This window comes from Alosa sapidissima, chromosome 7 (genome assembly GCF_018492685.1).
Source record: "Alosa sapidissima isolate fAloSap1 chromosome 7, fAloSap1.pri, whole genome shotgun sequence".
In the NCBI taxonomy this organism is placed as follows: domain Eukaryota; kingdom Metazoa; phylum Chordata; class Actinopteri; order Clupeiformes; family Clupeidae; genus Alosa; species Alosa sapidissima.
This window is the reverse complement of record NC_055963.1, coordinates 17,905,276-17,927,898: the sequence shown is the minus strand read 5'-3', so window position 1 is coordinate 17,927,898 and position 22,623 is coordinate 17,905,276. Positions and strand designations below refer to the sequence as shown.

The 22,623-nt window shown below is 39.1% G+C and overlaps 2 protein-coding genes across 2 annotated transcripts in view; one reads left to right on the top strand and one right to left on the bottom strand.

Moving 5' to 3' along the window:
* Window positions 1-5,126: 5,126 nt before the first annotated feature.
* On the top strand, window positions 5,127-8,874 carry rps10 (ribosomal protein S10). Its single transcript, XM_042097663.1, has 6 exons — window positions 5,127-5,281; window positions 6,000-6,149; window positions 7,318-7,495; window positions 8,085-8,162; window positions 8,493-8,548; window positions 8,795-8,874. The coding sequence occupies exons 1-6, from the start codon at window positions 5,237-5,239 to the stop codon at window positions 8,834-8,836; spliced, it is 549 nt and encodes a 182-aa protein (XP_041953597.1). The 5' UTR covers window positions 5,127-5,236; the 3' UTR covers window positions 8,837-8,874.
* A 1,736-nt stretch (window positions 8,875-10,610) lies between these two features.
* The window catches only part of LOC121713200 (diphosphoinositol polyphosphate phosphohydrolase 1), a 29,955-nt gene continuing 17,942 nt past the window's right edge, over window positions 10,611-22,623 (bottom strand). Inside the window, exons 3-5 of the mRNA XM_042097664.1 lie at window positions 17,226-17,270; window positions 16,459-16,543; window positions 10,611-15,827 (exon numbers count right to left, since the gene is read on the bottom strand). Coding sequence (XP_041953598.1) covers window positions 15,655-15,827; window positions 16,459-16,543; window positions 17,226-17,270 — 303 coding nt within the window. The 3' untranslated portion in view covers window positions 10,611-15,654. The remainder of the gene's footprint in view (window positions 15,828-16,458; window positions 16,544-17,225; window positions 17,271-22,623) is intronic.

Sequence of the window (22,623 nt, the reverse complement as noted above, 5' to 3'; positions counted from 1 at the left end):
GTCTGTGTTGTAACATACAGACATGAATTTAACATTTCTCTTGAGAGCTTAAGAAAAACGAAAAGGAAGGATAAATGAAATTTAAATATAAATGCACTGAAGGGCAAGAAAAGCCATTCGAGTAATTTCTTGAGTGACTTTTTAAAAGCATTTCCACACAGAATACAACAACAACAAACACTACACAATAATAACAATAATAATAATAATAATAATAATAATAATAATAATATATAATTAATACTCCAATGAAGGTAATAAATTGGTTGCATTGCAAAGCAGTGTTGCACTTTTCTTCTCTTCTCTCTTTCTCTAAAGTTGTTCTTGTGAAATAGCTGCACCTGCAGTATCACCAAGGTGTGCAGGCTCTTATATCCTCTCTATTGCAAACTCTCAAAAGAGTTTTTTCACCAATTGCAACTTTTAACATTCAAAAATCACACTGTATTATGCACATTCATATGTACACTCATCAGCACTGTAGGGACCATTTAATACCACTGGTATTGTTATAAACATTGGACAATAACCTCCACCATCATCAAACATGTTCTGAATGGCATTTTAAAAATATGAAACCGCATGACGCAGTCCACCTAACCGTGATCATAGAATTCATAGTTTACCCACCTCTTATTTTACCATTAGGGCCCCCTACGAATTTTTGCTTAGGGCCCCCAGACTCTAGAATCGTCTCTGACCACTACACCCCTGTCCCGATTGCTGGTGTGGTGCAAAGTGTGTTCAACGCTTCATTTCCATCTCTAATGGCGGACATTTTGTTGTACTGCCTTTTCCTCACCAGCATCTCTATAGAAGGTTTGTATATCATGTATATCTACAGTAGAAATCCTGTACAAAATGATACTGTACATGGAAGCTATTTAGCCTTGATATATTGATTCTTCAACACTGATGATGATACCACAATGTGTTAACAACACAATGTGTTTATCATTATTGAGATTTTCCAGTGTAGTTTGTTATCAGTTTCCCACATCTACTGGCAATTTCCAGTGTAAACCATTTAAAGGATATTCTTCCTGGGCCTCAAAATCCTCCTGCCTCCAGCAGAGACCATTCATACAGTATGTCATCAGCATATGAGGCATGTAATTGTATCTGGCAATATTTTATAGCATTAACACAGCATGACAGTTGGTTTAGTTGGTGACAGTTGCTCACCTCTCGGAAACTAAAGAGGCTCTAAAGCTGTGGTCCGAACATAACGCAGTTCTTTGTGAAATACAACCTCCTTGCAACTGAAGCTGGGCTGAATTATTTATGGGACAAAGACACGCAAAGGACAGAAATGGACAGATGAATTGAGTTCACATTTGTGTCATATTGTGGCTACAAATGAAATGACACACAACAAGAAACATTTTTTGTCAGCTAGATTCAGGTAATGGGGCATGCAGAGTGATCCATACACTTTGGAAATGTAATAATCACAGCCACACTTTTGTTTTGATCTTGCATTAACTGGAGGAGTTGTGGTCTATGCAGGAAGCTCGGGTGCAAGATGCCACCCCTAGGCCAAAATAGTACTCTCTGATGAGTATACTCATCTATACTCATCAGAAAAGACATACAACATGAAACTGAAATATGGCCTATGTGCGCTCTTACAGAGCCCACATTATTTGCACTATACACTCAGAAGGCATATCAGTAGGCCACACACACACACACCAACATGGCACACACTGTCCAATGCTCTAACAATCAACCTAAACCCTCAACATACAGCGAAACAGACTGCAGAAGAGCCTCTCATATAGCTTAAATAAAACAGATAGATAGAGGCCATCCACAGCTATTAGACCAGAACAGACTTAATGGAGCCTATAGATGATGTAATAAAAAGGAGTAGCCTACCCAAAATTAAATAGCTTAAAAATTGTTGTATTGTTCTAAACATGATTTACTTTTATATAGCTTGATTGAAGATGTAGCTATTAATACTAACAATATTATAAGGTGTGCTTTCTCATATATATTTCTCTCTCTCGCTAATATATATATATATATATGTGAAGGGTTCAGATGCAAAAGCCTCTAAATGCCACCTATGTCAAAAATGAGATAAAGATGGTGAGGGGATGCTCTCCACACATAGTATACGCTAATCAAATAATTTAACTTCTAAACCCACTAAATACCACTCTCTTCCTGGTCTGAAATATCGATTTATAGGCAAAAACCTATAGGAGCCTGAATTTAAATGCTCATTTAAAAGAAAAGTGGTCAGACGGATTTAGAGGGTTTTGCATCTGAACTCTTCATATATATATATATATATATATATATACACACACACACACACACACACAGGTGCTGGTCATACATGTATAATCAGAATATCATCAAAAAGTTGATTTATGTCAGTAATTCCATTCAAAAAGTAAAACTTGCATATTATATTCATTCATTACACACAGACTAATATATTTCAAATGTTTATTTATTTTCATTTTGATGATTATAACTGACAACTAATGAAAATCCCAAATTCAGTATCTCAGAAAATATAAATAAAAGGTTTTTTAGAAATGTTGGCCAACTGAAAAGTATGATCATGTACAGCACTCAATACTTAGTTGGGGCTCCTTTTGCCTGAATTACTGCAGCAATGTGGCGTGGCATGGAGTCGATCAGTCTGTGGCACTGCTCAGGTGTGGAGAACCCAGATTGCTCTGATAGTGGCCTTCAGCTCTTCTGCATTGTTGGGTCTGGCGTATCGCATCTTCCTCTTCACAACACCCCATAGATTTGTATGGGGTTAAGGTCAGGCGAGTTCATTGGCCAATTAAGAACAGGGATACCATGGTCCTTAAACCAGGTACTGGTAGCTTTGGCACTGTGTGCATGTGCCAAGTCCTGTTGGAAAATGATATCTCCATAAAGTTGGTCAGCAGCAGGAAGCATGAAGTGCTCTAAAACTTCCAGATGGCTGGATGGCTGGACCTCAGAAAATACAGTGGACCAACACCAGCAGATGACATGGCACCTCAAACCATCACTGACTGTGGAAACTTTACACTGGACTTCAAGCAACGTGGATTCTGTGCCTCTCCTCTCTTTCTCCAAACTCTGGGACCTTGATTTCCAAAGGAAATTGAAAAAGGATAAAGTTCCTATGTACAGCCTTCCAGGTGCTGGTGAGGTGCAGTCGTCAATAAGATTTAAAAAAGTGAAGGATCACCACACACTGGTGGATTTTCTTTGCTGGTTTATTTTTCAGTAAACAACACATTTCACCAATGCTTCATCAGGTTAACTTTGATGCAAAATTTACTTTCATTAGAGAACATAACTTTGGACCACTCAGCAGCAGTCCAATCATTTTTGTCTTTAGCCCAGGCGAGACACTTCTGACGCTGTCTCTTGTTCAAGAGTGGCTTGACACAAGGAATGCGACAGCTGAAACCCATGTCTTGCATACATCTGTGCGTGGTGGTTCTTGAAGCACTGACTCCAGCTGTAGTCTACTCTTTATGAATCTCCCCCACATTTTTGAATGGGTTTTGTTTCGCAATCCTCTCCAAGGTGCGGTTATCCCTATTGCTTGTACACTTTTTTCTACCACATCTTTTCCTTTCCTTCGCCTCTCTATTAATGTGCTTGGACACAGAGCTCTGTGAACAGCCAGCCTCTTTAGCAATTACCTTTTGGGTTGCGCAAGGTGTCAATGGTGATCTTTCGGACAGTCTTCCCCATGATTGTGTAGCCTTCTTCTTCTTCGTTCGTTTAATGGCGGGTCATATCTTTCGTTATATACCGCCACCTACTGAGGTACTACACAGGAGTGTGTAAAAGGAGCGTTGGCAATTGAGATCTCAAATCATAAAAAAAAAAAAATTACACTCTATTAATTATACCTGAATCAATTAGATACCTAATGAGATATCTAATTCGTAATCCTTGCATTCCTTGTTCCTGTAATATATTGTGAATGTCGTTTTCCTCATCAAGCTCTTTCCATATTTGTCTAAATTGTTCATATTTCTTACAGTAAAATAAGACATGAGTGACATCCTCCAAGACCTTACATTCAGAACATATACCATTACTTATGCCCATTAAAGATAAAGTAGAATTAAGGCCAGTATGACCCAGTCTCAATCTGGTTAAGACTACCTCTTCCTGTCTGTTAAGACCTAGTGATGTAATTCTTTTACCTCCAATGCTACTCTGATTATTGTGATAGTATCTGCCTTTGCTCTCTGAATCCCATTCATCTTGCCATCTAAGTGCAATTTCTGCTTTAATAAAGGCTTTAGCATCCCCTTTGCCTAATGGTGTATGAATTTGTATGATATTTGATTCAAGGGCTTTTTTGGCTAGTTTATCTGCAATTTCATTACCAATAATTCCATAATGCCCTGGTAGCCAGCAAAACTGAATAACTAACCCTAGACTAACAATATTTAATAAGAGGTACTTTACTTCTAAAATCAGATCTTCACGCATAGAATTATCTGTAATAAAACTTTGAAGTACTGCCATAGAGTCAGTGTAGATATTGTGTAGCCTATTAGACTAGAGACCATTTAAAGGCCTTTGCAGGTGTTTTGAGTTAATTAGCTGATTAAAGTGTGGCAGGTGTCTTCAATATTGAACCTTTTCACAATATTGTAATTTTCTGATACTGAATTTGGGATTTTCAGTTATAATCATCCATATTAAAAGAAATAAACACTTGAAATGTGCCTGTGTGGACCTGTGTGGAATGAATGTATACATTATACAAGTTTCACTTTTTGAACGGAATTACTGAAATAAATCAACTTTTTCATGGTATTCGAATTATCTGACCAGCACCAGTATATATTGAATTGAAATAACGTCAGGTTTGTTGCTTAATTTCAGTGCTACAATGAGCTACAATCACCACAGCTGTGGATGTTTCCTTTTGCTGTTTTAGGTTACTTTGTTACTTTCTTGTTAGCCTTCCATGATGATTAGAATTTACATCAAAGGATTCTAATAGGCTAACGTTGGTTCCCTACCTGATGCTCACTGACATGGGCGGTAGGCTACATCTTCCGCAGATTATTACTGATCAAATTAGCCTTTTTAACCACAATAACATTGGGCGATTTGTTTTTCAGTCTGTACGTCTGTATGTTTAGCATGACTGTAGTAGCCATTGACACTCATTGACAGTGAAGGAATAGCAGTAATAACACCGCTAGGGCACCATTTGGACATATAAGACTGTGGTCTGCGCATGCGCAACCCCTTTTCTGCTCCGGTATCACAACAGAGCGACAAGGTAGGCGAAATGGCGCTAGACAAATCTTGATAAATCTCTAACATCTTATGTCCTATAAGGTTTTTGGTGTTGTATTATTCCACATTTGACAATGTAGAAATAACCAATTCCGTTATTTTCTTGGTGGTAATGGTATGATGAGAAATATTTTATCTTCCACTTCACCGGCATGATGGCTAATACAAGTGGGCAGAAGGGTCCTTCTCATGCGGGTCCTTTCCCCATTGTAGCGCTTTATGGTTGGGATTTCACGTCGTTATGAACGTCTGAAAGTCTTGATTTCTGTTGCACAGTTGAGTATAATGCTATCTTGATTGAATTACATTTCGTCGTTCATCAAGAAATAGGCTTTGGAGTAGTAGGAGTAGATATTACCTATTAGCAAACTATGCTAACTTTGGCTAAGCTATGAAGGGTTGCCGGTGTCTTGTTTGCTGGAATGGTTGGCTTTATGATGAAGGTAAAGGTGGAGGTAGGCGAACCTTTTGGAATAGTATCCCTTACATTGGCGATGATCTTGCTAACCGATTGCAGGTACCCATGTAGCAAAAAACTTTAAGCGAATCGTCTAACGTTAGCTAACGTGCGACCCAACTGGTTGAGAACTTCCGGATCATTGGGGTCATATAGGAGCATGGATTTTTTAGCCTGAGCACCACTTTAAAACTCCTAAAATAATTTCCAGCTGCAAATAATTGGGTAACTTATGTTTTCTCAGATGTTGATGCCCAAGAAGAACCGCATTGCCATTTACGAGCTCCTCTTCAAGGAGGGAGTTATGGTGGCCAAAAAGGATGTTCATCTTGCCAAGCATCCCGAGCTGGCTGACAAAAACGTGCCCAACCTGCACGTAATGAAGGCCATGCAGGTCAGTGAACCATTTCATATTTAGGGATTACTTTCGTTTTTATATCGATGACCGTTAAAGTCATTGAAAGTGATGTATACAGAGGAGACCACTGTAAAACTATGAATGTGTTATCCATGCTGTAGTATTGGTGTGCCTTTTGTCATCCAATAACTGAGCTCGTGATTGGAATGTGTCAGTGTTCCCTAGTGTGTCATCCATGTAAAAAGTGCAAAGATAAGTAAACATAAGATTGCTATGTGTCAGTGTTTCGTATGTGTGTCGTCCATGTAAAAGTGCAGACAAGTGAACATAAGTTCTGTTATCATAAGTTAACTGTTCAATGCTTCACTAAAGGGAAGAGGAGAGAGACTTCTCTGCTTAGTCAAGTCAGTTTTATTTTTAAAGCGCATTTAACATGCACATAGTGCAACCCAAGTCTGTCTGCCTCTCCACCCTCTCCATGTTTGAGTACTGACTGCCCACTACTGCTTTACTACTGTTTTACTAATGTCCACAGCCTAATGTTTTTACTACTGTTTTCCTGCTACACTGTTTTTCATACTATATTAGCACACATGATCAATGGCTTCTGCTACAATACTGAATGGCTGTAACCCTATTACCTCAACCTGTTCTTGCACTGACATAGTTTTTTATATTACCTTATCTACATTATACTTTACACTCCGATTTGTCCATATTATTTATGCTGGTCTCTAGACCTTATTATTGCACTGTTGGACTAATGTTGGACTACTTTTTGCACCTTCACCATGACACTCACTCTCTTGAGCACCTTACCATGCACACATAACTACAGGCCCTGTCACTACAAGCGTCTCATGCTTGGTCACCCTCAAGCACACTGGATTTTTTACATTTATTTATATAGTATATTTAGTTTTGTTAGTTTTTCTTATCTCCTACTGTCTCTATTGTACAGTGGAGTTTGGTTATATGTTTATACTTATACTTATATTTACCATTTCTGCTGTAAGTGCATGTTGTGTGTGATGTCTGTATGCTACTGAGACCCCCCTGAATTTCCCCTCGGGGATCAATAAAGTATCTATCTATCTCTCACATAAGATTGCTATCTGTCAGTGGGAGACAGAGACCTCATGAGTTAACCGAAATTCAAAATGGATCAAAGTTGCTTTGCTAACGTTGCTTATGTTCCCCATAGTCCCTCAAGTCCTGTGGGTATGTGAAGGAGCAGTTTGCCTGGCGGCACTTCTACTGGTACCTGACCAATGAGGGCATCCAGTATCTGAGGGACTTCCTGCACCTGCCCCCAGAGATTGTGCCCGCCACCCTCCGCAGGCAGACTCGTCCAGAGACTGCTCGTCCCAGACCCAAAGGAGGTACCTGCAACCTTTGTTGATGATATTTAATCAAAATGTCACTCAAATTATGTGGTGTTGGGTATTTTTTCCCCCTGATGATTTTGGGTGTAGTTCATCTCAGATTTTAACGCTCTACCTGTGACCTTGAACATGCTGTTGGATACTTGGTCTACTTAAAGATGGCCACACTGATACTGACTAGTAGGCATCTACTACTTCCTAGCCAACAAGAGTATCTCAAGCTTTTGCCATACTGTATATTCAGACTTAAAGAATCCGTAGTAAATTGTGCAGCAGCACAAATTACTATTGGAACCAAAGCAACACAGAATTTTAAGGTACATCAATGACAACTGCCGGGTTGTTTTGCATATGTGAAAAGGTCTTATTCAAAGCGGGTGGTTTTAAGTGATCATGCGTGTATATGGTATGCTAGTGTAATCTTCCAACTTCTCTCATTTGAAGTTGTATGTTTACTCAACAGTAGGATGTGGTGTATTTTGATGTGTCGTGGAGGAATTCAGCTTTACTATTAACAGCTGGCTGCTTGCCATGGTGTGTAATTTTAAGCAGTAAAACTAATGTGACTTTGTTTTTTTCTTCTCAGGTTTGGAGGGTGAGAGGCCTGCTCGTCTGGCACGCGGTGAAGCAGACAGAGACACCTACAGACGTTCTGCAGCACCCCGTAAGTGCACATTTATTACTAGTGAAGGGAACGTGCACCCGTAAGTGCACTTTATTACTAGTGAAGGAAACATGGCTAAATTGGCCACATTTTTAGAAGGCAGTAACAATAAGCTTGATAAAGTCACTTTTTTATATATATATATATATATATATATATATATATATATTACATACATACACTTTGGCTAATTCTGACGTATTTACATTAAGTTAAATTTTTATGTTCATTTATGTGCACTGTCCATGTTTAACTAAACCTTAAATATTTTAAAAAATAAAATAAGTGGGCAGATTGTTCCATGTGCTCATTAATGCTTTTGTGTTTCAGCTGGTGCTGACAAGAAGGCTGAGGCCGGTGCTGGTGCAGCCACAGAATTCCAGTTTGTAAGTAATCCGAATTTTTGTTCAGGTTAACCTGTGCTTACTTAATGGATTTTCATTTCCACACTTAAAATTGTGTTCAAAATATTTCTATAAAATATGTCTTGTGTTGCTCTGTGATGGCGAAAAGGCTGTCTCCACTGACAAAAAACAGAATGTAGGGATTTGGGTAGAAAGAGTTTTATATGGCTAGGAATGTAATTAAGAAGATTTATTCTAAGTGTAATGATTCCTCTTTGTGTTTTACAGAGAGGTGGATTTGGCCGTGGAAGAGGACAGCAGCCTCAATAAACCGCTATGTTTATGTAAAATAAAATCTGTTGGAACTTTGACACGTCTCAGTATTTTATTGATAAGTGCATTTGCTTTGTGGCCACACTGGAGCTCCACTACTGCCATCTACTATTGTGTAGGTCAGATGTTGGGTTATGGACTCTGACTGACCACATCCATTACTTGTAGTTAACAGTATAGTATGAAGATTGTCTTGTTGCTCTCGACTGGTGTGATGTAACACGCCTGGTGTAAACTATGTGGTGTTCTTGTCCATTTAAAGCAACAACAAAGCACTTTTCCTCTGCCACACCCATGCTATTTATCGAGCACCGGCTTTGCAAATAACGATGTCCACAGACAAGGTAGAGTATGTTGCATGATTTTATGAAAGTATGATTTATTCCGACATCAGAAGCCAAACTTGTAGTTTTTTATGTCTCATTCCATCGAACTACAGATCCACTACCTGATCTTGCAAACTTGCATAGTGCGGTTATAGCCGATAAGGGTTGTGAAGCGAATGTAGAAGTGCCGTTCACCCTGTTACGAATTGAACCACTGAAAAGATTTCAGAAACATTTTAAGGTACAAAAAACTCTGGTGTTGCTTTAAATATTGGTGCAGACCAAAGGACAACTTCAATGTTTCCTGTTCTAAAGGCTGGTTTAAATGTGGACCCCAATCCCGTAAGGTGTGACTCATACTTAACACAAAATCAATAAAGCATTAACACAGTGACCTAAATCAGGTGTGCTTGGAGCTATTTTGAACTTGGTAAGGGGAGTTCTCAAGAAGCTTGCATTTGAAACCCCATTTTGATAACTTCATTGCAAAACAGTTGCCTCCCTTCTCTCATCAGCTTAACCTGAAGATGCCAGATTCTGATGTACCGACCCTTACATGAAGTTTGAATACAAAGATGACTTTCTTTCCTCTTAATTAGTGAGTCACATTGATACTTAATTCGGTGCCAGACAGGAAATCTATTTCTGTGGGTTTACAATATGCTTAATTTCGTTGTAGACACTTGTTCACTTTTAGGTAGCCTGTGTCCATGTCATCAATGCCTGTAGTATTCCTCAGAGTGAAAAGCGTGTGATCCAGAACAGGTTACGCTTGATTTCTGTAGTTCAGTGTAGAATCCACATATTCCTGAAGCGATTCAAGGCCCTTGAGTCAAGGGTATCTAATACATGACATGCCAAAGGAATACACATTTCCCTGTGTTACAGAATACTGCTACCAATGGCTCTTTAGCCAATGATTTTGTGTAAATATAGAATAAACACACAAGGCTTATGAAATACTGTTTCTTTTATTTGTTGGCACAACTATTTTACAATCTTTAGTCTTTTCATAACAGTTTGATCTATAGTAATAAAAAGGGATTAAGAGTTTATTTTTTTTATATATTACATTTTCCAGGTGACAGATTGTTGTTGTAAGGGGACTTCAACGAATTCAGTGAAATAATTAATGGATATGTAAAACCTGTCCCTTTACTCAATCTCTGGCAACAGTAGAGCAACACAAGTGAATCAGGAAAAGAAAATTGCTTTATGACAATCTTGTTTCAGTAAACCACCCCTAGATGGGGTGAGGTACCACGTGATTCAAATGGAGAAAGCTAAAAGTTCCAGACTTGTATTGTGTCATTGAATCAGTTTGTAAAGGAGCCTTTGTCCGTCACCATTAGGGTTGATGGTTCATCTCCCAGTCTCCAGAGCAATGACTACTGTTGAGGATGACTACAAAACTGCAAGTACAACAGGACTTTTTTTAAATTTTCTTATGTGTCGTGTAATTTCCAACATGGTGCTCACAAAGGCAGAAGTGCTATGGCCCTTTTTCACAACAGCCATTTGACCCGGTAGCACAGGGGTTACAAAACACCTCAGTGAAGTCTCTGTTCAGTTTAAGTGTAGCAGAATCAGAACCTTAATTAATGTCATTAGTTACCTTGGCCTGACACATATTCCAGGTCATGGCTTCTGTGGAAAAGGTCCATAGGGACAGCAGTGTGATCAGTGCGAGACTGAAAACTGCTTTTTTGGATGACCATTTTCATGTAGGTCAACCATGGAGGACACGTTTAAACAGATTGTACATGTTCAGTCACTATAACTGCCCTGATCGAGAGTACAGTTCCAATTATATTTTTGTTGGTATATATATATATATATTGACCCAGCAATGTGATGGGAGAAGATGGATTACAACCACAATCATGAGTCTTTTCATATTGACAATCTGCAATGTTAAAACATTTCTACACATAATTTTGACATGTGTGTGCTTCAAATGTTCACCATGTGAAATGCTGCCAGTGAAGACAAGCTTCTTCTTATAATCAACCAATTCACTGAGAAATGTGCTGAATGTTGGATTATGCCCATCAAGTATAACTATACACAAAGACTTATAACAGGTGGAATTACCTCACTGTAATCTGATTGGAGCAACTAAAAGCTTCACGTTTCTGAAGAGATTCAAGGGTACCATTTTACAAAACTCCTTGATTTATCTGAACACTTATGAAACAATGTAATTATTATGGATTTGTGCTCCAAGTTATCAAAACAATTACAGATATGGGACAAAGATTTGAAGTTACCTTAACAAGACCATATTATTATGTACTAGATGAAGTGCTCTACAGATACAATATTCTGCTTAATGGACTCTCTGAAAACATGAGGCTAATCATGAGCATTTGAATGAGTTCATTTTTACTTTACTGTGAACCTGTTAAGGAGAAAGGCCACATGGATTTCAGGAAAAAAAAAACTAGAACAAGCAACTCCATCAGAATCCCACAGGGTGAAAATGTGGCAAAATGGATAAGAGTGGAAAGAAACAAATAAGTTGTATGAATAAGTCTGGTTAACCACATTATTGTCTCACACAATTACTATTACTAAACTGCCGAGTCAGTATACATAAAGAGCTTATTGGCACATTTGTATGCTAGCAGTTTACTGCTTTCATTTTGTGGCTTACTCCTTCAAGATACAGTGCACTACCCACTGTATTCCTGTAGATGTCAGTATTTTATTGTGTGCTCTTAATTCAACTAAATATGATGTAACGGAATTATTTCAAATTAGAAACTTGTCCATGTTACATTTCACAGTGGATTAGATGCATTAATTATCAAAATGTCTATGTTAAAGTAACATCCAATACTTTATATTATATGTTTCAAGGATGGTGAATTAAATAGAAAAAGAACACATAAAACTCAGACCCCTGGAGATCCATCAATGGAATTTGCTTGTCCATGTAGCACAAAATAAGTAACTGAAAAGAATGCGAATGAGTTGGTCACCCTTAAATTCTACCAATTTTGGGGGGGATTTTGTATTTAACTGAGAACAATCATTTGAATCCTTTATTGTGTTTTGTATTTCACTGAGAACAGACACACTATACTGGACTCTACTGGCATGCAGACCAGTAAATTGTGTCTAGACTAATTGAAGGGGGGGGGGGGGGGGGGATCCATTGGCTTTTCAAACTACTTGCTTTTAGGATAAATTACTTGATGAATGTCTCTTGTCCAGATGTATGAATGACAATGATTACAGTGGTCATAAATCAGCTCACCATCTTTCCCATCTTTTGAAATACCAGACCAACAGTCATGGAGCCAATGTGATATTTGGATTCTCCAAGATGAAGCAGATAACGGATATCACCAACATCATGATAATGTGGAATCATTTAAGTGAGATAGTAGCTTAGTTATGGGCGGACCTTTTTATGGTGGTTATAGGGAAACATTGCCTCGATCATACTTCCTCTCCAGAGGACCAGTCACACTTTTCTGGGGTTTTTTTTGCGCCCGTGTATGAAATGTGCTTGAGACCTTCACCGCTTTAAAAATCCTTCCTGACCAGTGAGAAGTAAAACTACAAACAGACATAATGTTTGAATGTTCTCTTCTATAAGGTTTTGATTAAATGCTGTGATAAATCCTATGTTGTGAGAATCTAAGTAAACCTTTTTTTCTTTTTAGCTCATTTACATATAATGTCCTGGTGAACCACCAGCTGTTTGTGATTACCGATACGGCAGCAAGCAGACACTATCTCCTTGTTTTTGACTTGGTGCCGGAAGCAGGATCCAATCCATTTTTGGACCAATTCCAATTTTAAACCAGTACAGTTTACAATTTCCTACAAATATTTCACAAATTAGATTGCTGTGGATATAAGCTGGTACAGCTGCAAGATAGCCCATATTCCATGATATGAACTTTTGTCTTCAGACATGCAATGGGGATGTGTTTCTCAGTATGGGTAAAGAGAAACTTGGCAGGGAATATGGTGAAACTATTTTGCTCTACTATATGCAGCAAGGACCCTATCCATTAGAATATATAAAGCAGTTATAACTGCATAAGCTGTGACAAATATTTAGTTGGGCAATTATTTTACAAGCTCACATTCTTTTCACTTTTGTCTGACTTCAACAGTCAGGTTGAAATAAAATTTAGATTAAAAACATGAAAACAATATGTAATATGGTAAATTGTGGGAAAAGTTCAAATTCATCAGTTTATGTTTGAGAAGGGTGTCCACATAAGCATTTGATCTATCAAGAAATATAAATTACAAACAAAATACCTAGAAATATTGTTAAGACAAAAATAAGAAAAGTGCCTTCCAAGAGATCAAATTTATCTAGTCAAAAAATAACCAGAGATATCCAGTGTTCGATGGGAGACTACTACAATCACAGTGTAAACATTTGATTTGAATATCAAAATGGCTGAAACCATGTAAAAAGCAAACTGTGTCTATCCCCATCATGTGCCGTGTGAGAAGACCAAAACGCAGCCGAGTGCTTTCACTGCCCCATTGAGTTGGCTGCCCTCTCACCCGTTCCCTGGCATGAGCACAAGTCACCTCACCAAGCCACACACACACACACAAAGAACAGACACAAACTGACCATCACACACACAAATACCATCAAACAAAACATGGACGCACGCACGCGCACACACACACACACACTCCAAGTGGTCACGTTATAGTAGACAAGTAAATCTTCATCATCGGCCATAATCATTGTAATACTAATAAAATAAATAAATAATTATGCTACAGATAAGTACATGAGTAAAACAACAGGATGGGTGAGGAACTGGGGGGGTTGGTAATGTTCATGTGAGGACCAAGACTGTGGTGTGTAGGTACTATGTAGAGGCATTGTTTTAGCAAGTGCAGTTGAACATACAGTATGAACAACTACTATGCAACAAACATACCATGCAGGCCCAGCACCACCTAAGTCCTGCCCACACGGAGATAGAAAAAGGACTTAACCAACCAATGGGTCTGAATAACACATAAGGCTCATCGCTATTCATGTACTTTTTTTTTTGTTGTTGTCGTCGTTTGCTTGTTAGTTGTCATCAAAAAATATTTTTAGAATCTGAAACAGGTTTAAAAGTTTGAAATAATGGCCGGTTGAATATAACTACTTCAGTTCATAAACCTTGACCTTAAAAGACCTCTAAAGGAATTAGACAAAAAAGCTGAGCTGGATTAATGGGTTTAAGCCAAAAAAAGACTGGTGACATAAATGGTCAGGGAAATTGTGTATCTATACTAAATCAAATCATTACTCCTCCTATGCATTATTTTTCACACATCTAATTTCAACGACCATATATATATATAAAATAAAAAAAATAAAAAAAACTCAGAACAGTGAGGAGCTTAAGTAATACCACTGTGGACATCTTGTATTTCGGTGCATGGGATCCTGAAACCTTTCAAAGCTAAAGAAGTATTAGTTTAATTTAATGAACAATTATTTTGCACCCTCCTCAATACAAAAGTGTACACTGTGATTGATTAATACTGTAATAGTGACAACTGCAGAGGGACTGACGTGACTTTCACCAAAAACAGGGCATGAATCAGATGTTTGTGACTTCGATTTCACAGCAAGAGCCAAGTTTAGAGTCAACAATAAATTTGGAGAGGGTTTAGAACAAAAGGAAAATGACCCTCTACTACTTTCAATTCAACTGTAAATGTCCAATTAGCATCAAATCAGAGCAATTACATGTGCACAATAATCTTATTTTCTCTCCAATCACATACCGCAAATATAAGACTTTTTTTTTTATGGTAAGACAATTGAATACCCGTGCTCATGCAACAACAACAAAAAAATAAAAACACTTCCCCAGGAACCCATTCACACAGACATATGAAGAGCATATCTACAGGAGATGACAGAGGAAAAACAATAGAAAAAAAGAAGGGGAAAAAAGAACATAAAATGTTTTAAAAGACCCTATAAAAGCATCTTCATAACGCATCAGGCTCATACCACTACTTTATAACAAGACAGTAACACAGAAGTTGCATTCAACAAACCTTGCGTTTGGGAAGAGGTTGGGGGGGGGGGGGGGGGGGTTAAAGAGGATGAGGGAAGTGGGACATTTCATGCAATTATTCATAAGAAGAAAAAGGGCAAGAAAAAATTTCTTAACATTCCATTTACAAAGTAATAACGTCTTCGTCCAGCATGAAGTCAGTACGTTCACTCTGGCACCAGAAGGCTGGCAAGGCAAACATCTTTTGCTGTTGGTGTTGTACTCAGTGTGTACTTGAAGTTTTTTTTCATTTTTTTAAGAAACAGAATAGGAAGTAGCACTAGTAGTATGAAGAGTAGGAGAGGAAGGAAGAAGAGGAGGAGAGAGCCAAACTGGACTAAATAAGAAAAAAAAGAGTAGAGAATTGGAGGCCTCTCCTGAAGTTTTCTTGTTATTTTGTTGTTTGCTATTGTGCTTGTTGTTGTTGTTGTATTAGTTATCTGATACCCGAGAGGGAGCTCTGATTGATGTTGTAGGTGGCTACGAGGGTTGTCCCATTGCTGGTCAGGCAGTCCTGCTGAAGGGCCTCAAAGTATGAGGCCTGCACAGGCTTGTGGCACTGCAGCACACGTCGGGCGTCGTCTGTTTTGAACCATTCCCTTTTTCTCCCTGTGGACGCAAAACAGCAATGACGCTCACTCACACACTCACTCGTTTCACTCTCACACGCCACCAGTGCGCCAGTTCAATGCTTTGGCGTACTTTGGGGCAGCCATGGCCCACTGGTTAGCACTCTGGACTTGTAACCGGAGGGTTGCCGGTTTGAGCCCCGACCAGTGGGCCGCGGCTGAAGTGCCCTTGAGCAAGGCACCTAACCCCTCACTGCTCCCCGAGCGCCGCCGTTGTAGCAGGCAGCTCACTGCGCCGGGATTAGTGTGTGTGATTACTGTGTGTACACTGTGTGCTGTTTGTGTTTCACTAATTCACCGATTGGGTTAAATGCATTGATCAAATTTCCCTCATGGGATCAAAAAAGTATATATAATGTTTTTTTTTTAATAATAATAATTTTTTAATAATACTCTCATAGGATGTAAAATTCATAGCTGAGACCAGTGCACAGGTTTGGTTTTTCATTGGCGCATTTCTGTAAATGATATCTGGCTTGAAATGTCATTAAGATATCAAATTAGTTGAAGTGTATTTGTCACAAACTGAGTACGTGCACATACTGAGTATGTGCAAATTATATCTACAAGAAACAGATCTGAGTATAACATAAAGAGTGGCTTGCACGTACCAATATTTACAGAGTCCTCCCAATCCTCCAAGACCTCGGTTACGATGAGAACATAGACGTATGTTCTGTGCTTCCTGTCTCGGTTCTGGAGTAGAAAGTAGGAAGTGTCATCAAAAGCTATTACCAAGATAAAATGATGTTCTGAAGAAAAGAAGCCAAGAGCTGTGAGACTGTGCCAGAAAGTACAATAATTCAGCATCTTACATGGTCCACATGAAAATTAAAAAGGTTTAGAACCTTTAGAATTGTTTTTTATAGAACTGGTGGGGTCCTTGTCCCAGGATAATTTTTATCAGTTGCTTGTTCTGACATCTACCATGCCCAATTTCAAACCTAGCACATTTGACAACAAATTATGTGTTATCCACATAGTATAATCCTCATAGTAATGGAAAAAATAAGAAATAAACAATGTAAAAGAATGTCTGAATTTTTCTGCTTAGTTTCTTGGGTGCTCTACAGACAGACATTAAAAATTGTCTTTGTGATTTCATTTCAAGTAACAGTATGCTATTTACAGGCAAAACAAGTTAATGTAACGGGTTAAGTCAAACCAAGGGACGCAAAAAAAAAAAAGAAATCATACAATATTTACCAAAAAACATGATTTTATTCTGAATAAATATGTCTAATGTCATCAGGAAAATATATTTAATTCTAAAAATAACAAATGTTTGTTAAGAAAAAATTACAAACAGCAAGAGTTAAAACAAACAGCAAGAGGTAAAACAGTTTCATAGAATGACCCATAAACAAATGGACCTTACCTCAAAAATTCCTACTAATCGGCCTAATGTCCCCTTGACTCCAGCCTAGAGGGGAAACAGAGGGCATAACATTCTTTAAGAAAAAAACAGGGAGTAGCTACAACCAAATAAATCTGCAACCCAATTAGTATGGGCTATAAATGAAGTCTGCTGCAAATGTTATGAAGTTCTCCCTGTTGTTGTTGAGATGTGTGTGTTCATGGTATGAAAAAAAAAATCAAAATAAATGGCAAGTTCCTATATTCAACTATCAGAATACCATCAGCCAAATTGGCTAGCAACAAATAGAAGCATTAGGGTTAATGCCAACCAATGTCTGGTTCTGAAACATGAGGTGGCCTCCATCCTCATATGAATGGCAACAGGAATGGAAAAGGGCCAGGATTAGCTAGCAGTGGCGTCACTTATGTTCCCTGGTCCTTGGGGTTACAGTTTCACATTAGCCTATTTATACAGCTACTCATATAACTGCGAGAGAATGGCACATCACAAGATGCACTGGGCCCTTACTTTGTGTGAAAAGGCTACAAATGGACAAACACACTTACAAGTAGCCTAAACTTAGGGTGCTGGACCAAAGGAAAAGTCACAGTAATAATGGCAAAAAAGTCTGCACACCTTTAGCTCCCGAGCAAACATTTAATTATGATTTGGGGCAAGCCTTTCCTTAGACTAACTTATTTGTGTATAAAAAATGGTTAAAAGTTCAAAGACAGATTAAAGTTGTTGAGAGGAAGCAGAGTCTGATCATCCTCGCACAAATAGCTCTAAAAAGGTGTCTGCATTGTACGGATAAGAACTAAGGGTCAAATGAGGACCAGCCTGAATCAGACATCTAGGAAATGTTTCAGGGGAAGAAAATGTTCTAAAATGGGGTTCAAACAAAACAAAAACGCCCACAAAATGAACCGCTAATCATTTAGGGAAAGCAGGCACAGCTACCACGAACTTCTCTGTGAAGAATTCTGAAGGCCACACCACAAGAGAATAATTACAACCCAACTCAACCTACTCATGTGACCGTAAGTAGTGTTTCAACGATTCACAGCTCACAACATAACATACACTGAAGATCAATTACCCTTCGCATTCAGCAGATAATGGTGTCAGTCTATATTTACAGACACTTGCTTTAGTTCATTTCTATGGAAGGACAATTTCATGGAAAAATGAACGGGAATGATTAATATCACAAGATAGTAATAGACAGCACTAAACAGAAGGGGGGGGGGGCATGTTATAGATAAATGGTTCTCTCATTTCAGATTAAACGCCACATACCAATCTAAGAGTATCTAGAGAGAACGGTGAAAGGAGTCTTTTCAGTTCTCTTTTTAGGGCTATTTTACTGAGAATCTGTGCCCAATTAGTTTAGTCTTGTGGCAATGAAAAAGCACACCATGATCCTCAGTTACACTTGTCATTTTGTTCGCTTCCCTTCCATATAACATCAAACCACGATTAATCCGCACAGCCAGATACTCAGCCGCCCGACTCCTCACCTGCACTAAAAAACGTGAACATATCACCCCAGTTCTGGCTTCACTCCACTGGCTCCCCATCCACTACCGCATCAATTTCAAACTCCTCTTGACTGTATACAAATCTCTCCATGGTCTGGCCCCCACCTACCTGTCTGATCTTCTACACCAGGGATCCCCAACCTTTTATGTACCGGTTTGATTCCTTTTTTTTTTCCACGGACCGGCGGCGGGGGGTGGGGGGGTTCCATGTTCCATATGTGTTGTGCATGCATTACTTGAAAAGAACTAGCTCCAGTTATTTATGAACAGTGAAGGTAACGATCTCTTAAACATGTGAAAAATGTGAACTTGAAGAAGTGAAAATTGAACAATATGAACTATGAATATTGAACAACTTGAAGCTACATCTATAGCCTACGTGTGAACATGCTTAACAAAATATGGGAACAAAACATGGGAACTAAACGTGCATTACGAATATAATCAGTGGGAGCCCTGTTTATGGAATGATGGAAGACAGTGATACCCTCAGTGTGTTTGAAATGTCCAGTCGATTGCGCAATTTGGTCTTAGTTGCAGTCATTGCCGAAAACCCGGCCTCATGGTGGGAAATGGTAGCAACGTCTTCAGCGCTTTTACGGCTATCTCGGGATATTCTGCTTTGTTATTGATCTAAAAACCCGCCAGAGAGGTTTCCTTATAGACACTCTTATGACCACCGTCATTTGCAATTTCGATCAACTGCTCTTCCTCCTGCGCTGACAAGTTAGGACTATTTGGGATATTGACAAATGGGTTGTGGACCCACTCATTGGTTTGCCGTGGATCTTTGGAGTATGGGAAGTAACGCTCAAACTCATTTGAAAGCGCAACAAGGTGATCGCGCACCAGCTGCGAGAGAAAGGGCCCTGCCTCAGTCTCTCCCAAAACCCCCACTACTGTTTGGAACATATCAAATACACCCCGGTCCACTCGTCGTCCCCACAAATCAAGCTTGGCTTTAAATGCAGCGACTTTATCTGCCAGTTTAAAGACAGTCGTCATTCTCCCCTGGAGTGACCGGTTGAGGTCATTAAGCAATCCGAATATGTCACACAGGTAAGCGAGTTTTGACACCCAGTCCTCATCACTCAAATGTGCAGCTTTTTTTCTGTAAGAAATCTCTGCGGCGGCTCTCTCAACTCAAACACTCTGGCCAGTGACCTGCTAAAGATGCTTGTTTTTTGTTGCTCATTCTAGCAGTTTAGCTAACTTCGTGTGACATACCATTCGCCAAGAACTGATCAAGTGAAGTGAGCTAACCTGAGGCTGCGCAGCGCTGAAGGCAATATGTAAAAGTGTTGAAGGCGGGACAGACAGACGTAAGAAAATAGACCTTGCAAAATGCAAACATGTGTGCAATCAAACAACTGCATATAGGCCTATGCCATGTAAAAACGTGACATTATTGCGAATTAAATTTAGTTTTTTTTTAAACTCATGTCGTAGGCTACGGCCCGGTTAGGAATGTCCCGCGGCCCGGTGGTTGGGGACCGCTGTTCTACACCACCATTCCCCTTCCAGAGCACTACGGTCAGCAGACCAACTGCGGCTGGAAGAACCCAGGGCCAGGCTGAAAACTAGGGGGGACAGAGCCTTTTCAGTGGCAGCCCCTAGACTCTGGAACTGCCTCCCCCTCCACATCTGTTCAGCTCAGTCTCTAAATGTTTTTAAGTCCCTTTTAAAGACCCACCTCTTTTCACTTGCCTTTGGCTAGTGTCTCCCTTTATGCCCCAGTTTTAGTTTTAAATGTTCTTTTTTCTGCTTTTCTTAATTTATTTTAACTGTAGCCCTTTTTGTTTTGTTTTTGTGCCTTCCTGTTTTTATTTATTGCACTTTATTGTGAAGCACTTTGGTGCAGCTAAGCCGTCTGTAAATGCGCTTTATAAATAAATTTGACATTGACAAAATTTTAACTGAATCATGGGCTGTATTCTCAATAGATCGCCCCTGAAGCTTTAGCTATAACTCTCATGTGTAGCCCTATGAGATAACTTACTCGGCTAGACTAGCAAGTCTACCTGTGTGAGTCCACCAAGCAAGAACACTGACCAGGTAAACAGTCCTATTCACCCTAAGCACCAGTCACTAAAATGTATGTACTTCCACTCTTTTCCTATTCTCTCAAAAATCTGGATAACATCTGATCATCGCAACAATCCTTACCCATGTACGAAATGCATTATGCAATCTCTGTTGAGTTGTGGAGCTGCCAGAAGTCTGCTGTTAAAGCTGATTTCAGCCATGCCTATGTAAAACTAGCTATGCGTTGAGATAGGGAGTTGGAGGGGACTGTCTAGTTTCTAACAAACGGAAATTAACTCAACTGTTGCCTCCAAGCAAATACCCTTTTTTCTAACACCATGGTTCTGTTATGGTGTCTTCTCCAGTAAGACCCTATGCTTCTCATTTACCATCCACTAGGACAAATGGGTGATTTTTCGGTCACAGTGTCGGCAAAGAACTTGACCTCATTTGAAACTGTACCACAATCAGCTTAACGGTCACGACTGCACCTCTCTGACCATTATTTCATTCCCTTTCACTCTATGCCTGCTGTCTGTTCCACCACCTATGTTCTTGTTCCACAAAACCCACCTCCCACCCACTTTTCGCAAGTGGTTGCCTCCACACACTACCTCTGGTCCTGACATTTCCCTCACTAGCCTGTTGAGGATTAGTCACAAATATGTGATTAGAATGTTTGCGAACGGAGTTCTGCATTATGATGAGACAATTACCCTCAGAGATTTTCTATAAAGGTAGAGCCATATAAAGGTAGAGTTGCGACAATGGGTGTTCAAAATTCGTTAAGGTCACGTGGTTCATGTAAACTTCAAATAGTTCCCGGAAGTGATTGACAATGGATTAGAATGCATTAAATAGGCTACTGTTCAATGATAGACAGAGCCACGAGTTTGGGTAATTGACAATAATAAATAATCAATAAATGCATTGATATACAATATTTATAACACAGTGTAATTATTGTGTAAACTATGTAGTTATCCTACCATTACAACAATATTAAATTAAATTCCAGACCTTATATCTTAGCCTGCTATATAAGGTGACCTTTTTTTCCACCCTTTTACGTATGTGTCACTTAATATTAATTTCTGTACAAAACCAAGACGGGAGATTCTTTAGAAAACGCAATAGCACCCACCCCATAAGTGTAGCCTAGGCCTATCTAAATTATCATTATAAAAAAATGACCTACTACGTGACTCAAGAGCTGTAAACAGTGTTTTTGAGACTGCGTGTAGCCTACAAAAGCGCATGGAGGTTTTAATTTTGCAACGAGAAACTGTAACACAGCTAGTCTAAGTCTAACATTAACTTGTTTGAGTTTTCTCCCCAACGTTTTCTCTGGTTGTTCTTCACTGATCTGAGATAATGAGCGAACTACCTGAAGTAGCTAGCGTCTCGGGAGAATAAAAAAAAAGTTTAAAAGTTTTCTAACATCTCTCCAGTGTAATGGTGGGCATGTTAAGTTAACCGTAGCATTACCTACACAGTAACCCCATGGTAATGCGATGCGAGTGATCATAATAACATATAAAACGTGATATAGTCATTGATAAATAACCAGGCTATGAACTCATAAACAACAGCATTTTGCAGGGCTTGAAAACGAAATTATTTTTCAAACGTTCCGTTCCGAACGGTTCAGGTAGGCCTATGTTTAACGTTTTCGTTCTTGCATGCGTTCCGCCACCAACATGGTCCTGAACCGGTTCGGAACGCAAAATATCGTTCGTTCTTAAAGATCTGGCAGTGTTTGGCGGGCCTATCAAGTCTATTTTTGTGGACTTTACCTTAGAATAGACGTACTCATTATTTCCCCTTGATTTAGCCTATACCGTAGCTAT